Source organism: Pteropus alecto, unplaced genomic scaffold (genome assembly GCF_000325575.1).
Source record: "Pteropus alecto unplaced genomic scaffold, ASM32557v1 scaffold88, whole genome shotgun sequence".
Lineage (NCBI taxonomy): Eukaryota > Metazoa > Chordata > Mammalia > Chiroptera > Pteropodidae > Pteropus > Pteropus alecto.
This window is the reverse complement of record NW_006494611.1, coordinates 2,111,433-2,121,054: the sequence shown is the minus strand read 5'-3', so window position 1 is coordinate 2,121,054 and position 9,622 is coordinate 2,111,433. Positions and strand designations below refer to the sequence as shown.

Below are 9,622 nucleotides of genomic sequence, written 5' to 3'. Positions count from 1 at the left end.
GTACAGGTTCCCCCTGCATGCTGCAAGTGCTCAGACAGCCCCTGTGACAGTGGCCCAATATCACTCCCTGACAGTGGGGCTCGGCATTTCTCCTCCCCTCCCTTTTCCCCGCCCCCCGCCCCCGGGGCCATTCAGGGTTCTGTGCAAGTTCCAAGGGGCTGCCTCTACCTCCTTCCACCTCCTGCTCTCCTGCTGGGGAGGGCAGGTCCAAGTTGAGTGAATGAGTGACATTTGTGTAGGGACAATCTTGAATGCTGTCTGATTAACACTTATATTTTAAAAGATAATCGACACCAGCCTTGCTACAGCTATCTAAACTGAGCAAAATAATTCAGGTCCTGGGATGAGGTGATACCAAGGAAACAAGACAATTACAGCCCATGGAGATGTTTAGAAAATCGTTATTGATTATGGTAAGGGGACTACAGGCCTGGCCCAGATGCAATCATTTGTGTTAGGAATTTTGCACCTAAGTTTGGTTGTGCTGATATTTTAAGGACAACTAAAATTCTCTATTTCTCTTTTCTTAATCGTTAATAATTGCTAAGTGTTCATTTCCTGCTTTATGGAGCATATGTGGTTCAAATCCCACTCAAACCAGTTCTAAAAGGCAGTTATAGGCCTGCCTAGGATTTGTATTGAATATTATTTAAAATAAGTGGAATGGTAATTAAAAGTTAGAAATAGTTTTGCAATACTGAGATTTTTAATATAAAACCCTTCTAAAAAGCCAATTCTAAAGTCCCTGATAAGTCATTTGATGTGAAACAATATATATTTCATGAATCGGTCTGGTCAGTCTGATCATGAAACCTATCTTAAATACCTATTTGATCCTACAGATACAGGGTTAAGTAATCCTAGAAAGAAAGATCAATATATCCGAGAGATATGTTTCTATCATAATAAACAGACAAACCTCTTGAGAGGAAAAGAATTAACAGAATAATAGAATATCTGTGGTGGAGAAAAAGATACAAATAAGTCTACAAAAAAAGGTACACAGGACAGAGAAAGCACTGTGTCTCTTCTCAATGTTTTTTGATCTTTGACTATTTTCACACATGTTTTTTGTCTTTGGAAATTTCCTTTTTTGCAATAGACTACTTTTTGTTTGCATGAAGTAGAAGTTTGTTAACTGTTTCACAATTTCTTTTCTTAACTGAAGATTATTGAGTTACTTGCATACTCCTGTTGGAGTTAGTACCAGTACTACCCTTTCCTATGGATTGAAGCAGTATTCCAGGAATCTTTTTGCTGTACCAGAAATCTCTCATATGACATCTTGTGTTTAGATTGCAGAAGTGCCTGTGCATCATGGCTCTGAGATTGAGCCCAATTCCTTGAATCCTAGGCATAAATGCATATGGCCTGAGCCAGCCTTTTTTCTCCAACCTGCTTACAGTGTCCTTACTGTGCAGGCCCTGTCACTTATGGAGCTATGCTGCAGAGTTAGAATTTTGGGTACTATTTCAGTGGACTGACATTCACCCTTAGCACATCAGTTCCTCTGTCACCGGTTTTAGAGCTAAAAGGCCCATACTGGAACTCTTGCTGGCAGTGCCTAGCCAGTCGTTTGGCCTCAATCAAGTTACTTAATGCTCTGAGTCCTCATTTCCTCTTCTGTGAAATGAGAATAACAGTAGTATCTATATTTGCTCACAGAACTGGTGTCTGTCTGTTCCTTAAATTTATCATTCAACCATTCAGTAAACATTTATTGAGAATTTACCTGCTTGGAAGCCATGGAGACAAGGATGAATGAGACAGAACCTCTGCCCCAGAGGAGTTCTTTGTTGAGTGTTGAATGGATCAAGAAATATAATACACTCTTTATTTCATATCCATTAGTCTGGCTATTATTTTTTAAAAATGGAAAATAATAAGTGTCGATAAGGATGTTGAGAAATTAGAACCCTTATGTAAGGCTGATGGTACTATAAAATGGTACAGCTGCTATGAAAAACAGTATGGTGGTTTCTTAAAAAGTTAAAAATAGAATTACCATGTGATCTAGCAATACTTCTGGGTATATACCCCAAATAATTGAAAGCAAGGACTCAAGCAGAGACTTGCACACCATTGTTCATAGCAGCATTATTCACAATAGCTAAAAGGAAACATCCCAAGTAGTCATCAGTAGATGAATGGATAAACAAAACGTGGTATATACAAACAACGAAATATATTCAGCTTTAAACAAGAATGAAATTTTGATATGCACTACAACATGGATGAATCTGGAAAACATTATGCTAAGTGAAATAAGTCAGACACAAAAAGACAAATACTGTACGACTCCATTATATGAGGTACCTAGAATAGGCAAATTCAGAGAGACAGAAAGTGAAGAGATTGCCAGGGACTAGGGAAGAGAGGGATGGGGAGTTCGTGTTTAATGAGTACAGAGTGTCAGTTTGGAATGATGGAAAAGTTCTCGTGATGGTTACACAACATTATGAATGTACTCGATGTACTGAATCATACACTTAAAAATTGTTTAAATGGTAAGTTTTATGTCATGTATATTTTACTGCAATTTAAAAAAATTTATAATGCCTAAAATGGTACACAAATGCAGGATTATTAACTTGAATTGGAATTAATAGGATTGTGTTTAAAACCAATCTCTCCTTTAAAAAGTGTAGAATGCATAAAATTGCTTTGTCATTATTTATTACATGATATTGGAGAGCGAGCATTCATTTAATTTATAATAATAATAATTTATTTATGCCCCATCCTCCTCCCAAAAGAATTTGAAGTAATTTACCCTAAACATATCAAGAGTAATGAGAGCAAATCCAATTAACATAAGACAAAATATAGAAACTGAGATAGAAAAGTAGAAAAGAGGAAACAGCAGTTGAGCAAAACTCTCAACTGTTAGCCTTCCAGGAACCAGGGAACTGTTAATATTCATCAGACCTTTAATAAATGCTTAAAAGTATTTCAACACAATCATTGTATAGGTCTATAATGTTTTGTATTGTTACCGTGTACAGTTCTGAGAATTTCTTATGTAATTATGGAACACCTAATTGAAACGAGAGAAAGATGTAAAACTAAGAACATGTTTCTTGAGTCTGAACCCTCAGGACCTACTCTGTACTCAATGAAACAGTTTCCTTGAGAGTTATCTGCCCTGCTGTCCAAATCAATCTTCTACACCTTCCCCTGAGCTCCTGCATTGAGTCTACACTATAGCCTAGCATGACAACCATCTCCTCCACCCATGCTCCCTCTGTCTCTCATGCTCCCCTTCCAGACCCTGCCCCAGCAGCCTGGTTTCCACAAGCCAGTGTGTAGCCAAGACTCCTACACTGTGCTCACATGTCCTTCTTCCTAGAACACCCTCCTGTCTTCCTAACCAGGTCCTCACCTCTTACAGAGGACAGTTCAGATTTCACCTTCTCTAAGACCTCTCCAGCCCCACTGATTCCCCTTCTCTTTGCTGTCCTATTGCACATTTCAATTACTCACTAACTATTTAGTCGAGATTGTAAATGAATAGAAAGTCTTATGACTTGTTTCATTTCTGGTGAAAATGAAAAACGAAGTGTGATTAGGCCAAAGACCACATCGTACATTTTATTAGAAATGATATTATATATAAGGAATGGTCTATGAGAGCCAGGAGGATATTCAGGATGATCTAATTCAGCCTTTGACACATAAAGAAACAGAGACCCTGAGAAAGAAAGTAACTTGCTCAAGGTTACTCTGCATATTCGAGTAGAAATAGACTTAGAAACCTACTTTTTCTGAAACCCTGTATTTCTATAACGCCATGCTAGTTTCACTTAATTTGTGTTTTCTTTAATAATAGCCAACAGGACTTTGGATGCACCCCAAAGATAGGCCAAGAGAGACAATGTAATGTAAACAATGTAAGAACAGTGGTTTAGCCAAAGCCACGGACCTCGGGAAAGTCACTTCATGGTTCAGGTCCTCTGTTTTTTCATCTGTAAAATAAGGATGAACCAGATAGATTAATGTTCTAACATCATATGAACCTACTAGACTGTTGGCTCAGCCCTACCAAAGAATTTATAAGTACCAGTAGAGCATACATCTCTTGCTTCTGCTCCCTCCTCCACATTGTTCCTCTAGGTCTTGGAACACACTCCCCTCTCCCTTTCCCCCTGGCTTCCTGTCTTTTTTAAATTCAACTTAAACCCCACTCCACTCAACTCAAAATTGGTAATGTCTTCTGTCACCCTTGGCCTAATGATGGCCCCTTCTCTGCACCTGGCTCCTCTCGCTACCTTATCACACTACACTGGAGTTACTGTTTTTCTTGTCTGTGTCATTAGACTATGCACTGACTAGGGCCTGAGATTAGTCAGGCTTTAGTGCACAATCTGATGGCACAGACAAGAAAATCTGGTACATTCCTATGGTACATTTCTCTAGCCCAAGTGCCTGTAATGGTGCCTGGTTCATAAGGAGCCAATAGGTACTTGGATCTAATTATTTTTGCCTGGGAAGCAAAAAGGATAAGACTGTGGTACAAATTTCATCTGAAGCTGTTAGAAAGAATTTTCTGGAAAAGGGAGGATTGGAACTGAGTGTTTAAGAATGATTAGAATTTGAAAGGCAGTGTAACGTGAGAACATTGGAATAACTAAAGGAAGGAAGGTGGCTAAAAGGAGTGGGTCAGATCAGTATTACTTTGTTGAATAGTGGAATATCTATATTAGAATCATCGGGGTGCTTATGACAATTATAAATTCTACCTGTACCTCTCACCCACCTCTCTTCATTCTGAATCTGTAGGTCTGGATTTACCTTTAAAGCAAGCTCCTTAAGTAGATTCTTATCACATGAATGGAGAATCTTGAAACCCTGGAAGGAACATGGGCAGTTGTGTGCAATTGAAAGCTATTTTCAGTTTTTGAAGAGGGAGAATGATGGCCTGATAGAAATGGAGTTTTAGGAAGGGTGTAGACTGGTGGTCTGCAGAATAGATTGATGGGAGTGAGTATCCAGAAGCAAGGGTGAGATGCTAAGAGTGCGCCAAAGTATTTAAGATGAGAGGAATGGAGAGTTTGCTCTATATTGGTAGCACCGGAAAAGAAGAATAAGCAGTGACTCCAAGAGGCATGTTGAGAGATGAAATGACAAGGCTTGGTGACAGACTGAATATAAGCATAATGGCAGGAAGGAGTTTGAAATAACTGTGTTTTAGAGACCCTAGGAAAATGGCAGTTCCACTGATGTTCATGCTATTTCTAATTTCAACCTGAGGTGACTGAAGTGTCAGAGAGGCATCTAGGTGAAGATGTGGACCGGCAGCTTGGACTTGAGCATGACTAAGGGTCTAGAAGACAAAGATGTGGGAGAATCAAGAGCATGCGGGAAGAAGAGGGGAGGAAGCCTGGAAACCTGAGTTTAGACCTTCGGAGACCAAGTAACATTTAGACAGGAGGAGGAAGATGAAGCAAGGAGAAATAAACAGAGAGATGAACAAAGATTGAATAATAAAGAGAAACCGAAGGAAGAAAAAGGTCTAAGGAGGTTAATTTTCATTATGTCAGATGCTCTAGAATTTGAGAAGGATGAGAACTGACCGTTCAATTTGGCAAAAAGGATATCAGATGAAAACTAATTTTTAAAAAGCGAAAATCTATAATACTTTCTGATGTGTGTGAAGAGATCTGTCATACTAGGAGTAAATGAAAACTCTTGATGACAAACTGTGTTGACAATTAATAAGCAAAACTATACTTCTGACAGATTGGGTCCCAAAAGGATAGTCTTCTATTGGAGAGCTGGGAAATTGGAGGTGGGTAGAGGGCAGTGGGGACAAGGAACTGGAGTTAAAAGGGAGAAATTTAGAAAAAGTTTCTAACTTAGAAAAAGAAGAAACTTACCAAGAAATCCTAACCTGTACATACTTTAATGATCTTGCTTACCAAATAAGGTTGCATTCATTATTTTAAAAGGTCCCATTCTTGCCTCTTGGTTATGGTGTCATCTGAGACAAACATGAAGTGCCATATAGAATAGAACCAGATATCGAAAGTGCTGTTTGTGTGCTACCTTAAAATACGGCGTCAGAGAAAAAACAGTCCCTTAAAACGCAGTATTCTTCCATTTCTTCCTTAATGACCTGGGGCGGGGGTGGGAAGAGATCCCCTTTTAAATGTAAAACGAAGTGCTAGAATGTACACTAGTGCACGGAACTAGTACAGGCCGATCTGGCTTGTCAGCTCCATTTGGTATTCTAATTACAGTGCTCCGTATCTGAGTAGAGATATCCATCAGGACATAAATTATACTAGGTGTTTAAGGGTTTTTAAATTACTTGAGAACTCCCAGTGTTTTCTGTTCTTCATCTACATTATACATTTGTGACTTTAGATGTTATATTCTTGAGAGTCTTTTGTGTGAACAAAGATGTGTGCTTTGGAATAATAAAGCAGGCAATCGTCAGATAGAATCATAAAATTTCTCTCATTTTATAGTTATTCAAAAGGAAAACAAAGGAAAAAAAGATTGGCTTAACAGTGATATGAGTGCTATTTTTTAAAAAATCCGAACTGAAATATCGGCGATCTATGTTCAGGGAACTTCCTATCATGGGAGTTTTTTATCTGTTGTAGTCGTTGCAGTTGAGTATTTTTTTAAAAAATCCGAACTGAAATATTGGCGATCTATGTTCAGGGAACTTACTATCATGGGAGTTTTTTATCTGTTGTAGTCATTGCAGTTGAACAAGTAAAATGAAATAGTTGGATGGCTCTGTAGACTGTTTTCCATACTATAAACAGAAGCATGACTTGTCAAGGGATATTTTTCCTTCTGAGTTGTGAATATTTTCTTGTATCAGGTTCTTTAAAACTTCCAAGAGTCTCTAAGTTCTCACATAACTGTTGGGTAAAAACTGCTCATCACCCAGTTATTTCTGCCTTCAGACTTCACTTAATCATCAATTCATCCTTAAACACACTTGTCAAGTTGCTGAAGCCCAGTGCTTCAAGAGGTTGTAAGAAATTGGCCGTACTCAGTTTTCTATGAAGGTTTAGCTGTCACTGTAGTCCTACTTGATGTCATGATTCATAGAAATAGATTGGTATCAAGGCCTATATTTCCTTCTGACATAGCAAGTGTCACCATTTCAAAATGATTTATAAAAAGCAAAGGAACCTCTTACTCAGTGACTCTGTTAGCTAAGTATGATCTCAAAGTAACTTTTCGTATCCTCTGTCAGTGGCTATTTTTTATCAGTCTTACCTTGTAACAAGCTTTTATAAATAGATACGAAACCTGTCATTTTAAGAAAGAATAATCGTTGGGCCATAAAATATTTAATTTTAGGATTTATTTACATCTCTCAAATGAGACTTACATATCATTATCTCTAATAACATTCATTTTAAAACATCATGTAAACCATTTTTTAAATTATAAAAGTGGTAATTATTTAAAGTATTTTTAATCAAAGGGTGTAGAATAAAATGTAGATATTCTTCCCTATTTTCTAGCTTTCAGTGCCACTCTCCAAAAGCTATTACTGTTAACAACGTCTTCTTTCTTTGCATGAATTATCTAAGCATATACAGTGTTACATATATGCATGCATACACACTCCTTTTTACACAAATTGTCACATAATGTATACTTTTCTGCACTCTTTTTTTTTTAATTCGCTTAAAATGTCTGGTCTATGTCATATCGTGATTCAGTTGGCTTTATTCTTTTTAAAAACTGTATGGCATTTCATCATATTTACATACCATAATTTATTGATGAGCAGCATTTACATAACTTTCAGTTTATATCTGGTTGTTGTTGAAGTGCTAGTGTTCTAACAACAAACAATGAATGTTCTTAGAAGAGAAATTGCCAAGTCAAGTAGCATGCATTTTAAATTTTGATGAGGTATTTCCAAGTTATCTTGCAAGAAATTGCCTATATTGTTGGAGAGTCTTCCCACATCCTCACCTATCAGTCTTCCTTTGAGATTTGGAATTTCTGCCATTTTAGTAATTGAAAATTGTGGTTTTTTGTTTTTATTTTTATTTGTTTGTTTGTTTGTTTTACTATGTCTCTGTTGGATTAGTGTGTTTTGAGCATTTTTTTCATAAGACTAATAACTATTTGTATATTTGTATGAATTTCTTATATAGTGTTCTTTGATTATCTGTCCCTTGCCATGTCCATTTTATGAAAGAAAAAGAAAGTATTACTAGGATAGGCTACCATTTAATAGATAATCCACCAACAGTTCACAGAAAACCATAAGTGTATATGTTCTACACATGAACACGTGTACAAACACTAACTCATTTGGAGCCTTAAAAGAAAGCCTGAAAAACAAAGTGTGGCCACATAGCCTAAGAAGAGAAAGAAGAGTCTGTCTGAAGATAGATATGAGGACTAGCCTGTCTTTCTATCAATTTTCTATTGCTACATAAAAAATGGCCAGAAACTTAGCAGCTCAGCTCACAATTTCCATGGGACAGGAGTCTGGGCAAGATATGACTGTTTTTGTTTGTTTGTTTGTTTGTTTTTGCTTATGTCTCACAGAGGTAAAATCAAGGTATTGGCTAGCTGTGCTTGATACCCTCTTCTAAGTTCATGAGGCTGTAGCGGAATTCAGTTTCTTAAAACTGTAGGACCAAAATCGTTGCTGGCTATCAGCTCGGGGCCACTCAGATCCTAGAGGTTACCTGTGCTCCTTGCTAAATGTCCCCCTCCAAAGCCAGCAAAGGAGAAGCTCCCTCACGTTAAGTCCTTCCTGTGTTTCCAATCTCCCTGACTGCTAGACCCAGATCTAAAGAGTTCATGTGATTCAGACAGGCCCAACCAGGTCATCTTTCTATCTCAAGGTCACCTGATTTGGAACAAATCAGAATGGCAAAATCCCTTCACAGCAGCATTAGTGTTTGATTAGTGTTTGATTGACTAACCAGGAGGAGGTGTGTGTATACCAGGGACCAGGAATCTTGGGGGCCATCTTAGAATTCTACCCACCACACCCTGCACCTGCCTTCCTCAAGGGAAGCAGACAGAGCTCATGTCTTTTGGCTGAGGAATTCGATCACACTGAAACATCAAATGCCAGAAGAAGGGGGCATGACTGGCATCTGTTTAACACTGAGCACAACAAAATACATCTGTGTGGGTCAAAGAGCCATGTGAGCAGAAAGTTGGAGAGAATATTCACACATATAATATAGGGGTCAGGCAGACTTTCCTGACCAAGGATCCAAACCAGGCATTTCTGACTCCAACATCTTCCCTCTTGACCCTCACACTGTGGCCCACCAGAAGTAAGTCACTCACTAGCTGCACAAACAAATTTTGAGTCCTCTAACCTTACTGTCTCTTCTTATGCCAGTGTGATCACACTGTAGTTTTGTGAGAGGTGGCCTTTGGTGTTCAATAGAACAGAATGAACAGACTGCAGCCTAAGTAGCTAAGCCACTGAAGGGAACTGTTGATGAACATTATGATAAAAGAATTCTAAAAAACCTCTCTCCCCCACTCTGTCTCTCTCTTTCATCTTCCCACCTGTTGCTGTGATTCAGGCATGTTATACGTGACTTGCTTGAGACCGAAGAGATTTATATAAAAGAAATTAAGAGCATAATTGATGTGAGTAAATTGGCGG

At 38.1% G+C, this 9,622-nt stretch overlaps 1 protein-coding gene across 1 annotated transcript in view; it reads left to right on the top strand.

The window, feature by feature from the left end:
* Window positions 1-9,622, top strand: part of MCF2L2 (MCF.2 cell line derived transforming sequence-like 2) — a 187,483-nt gene that overhangs the window by 133,987 nt on the left and 43,874 nt on the right. Inside the window, 1 exon segment of the mRNA XM_025042363.1 lies at window positions 9,540-9,606. Coding sequence (XP_024898131.1) covers window positions 9,540-9,606 — 67 coding nt within the window.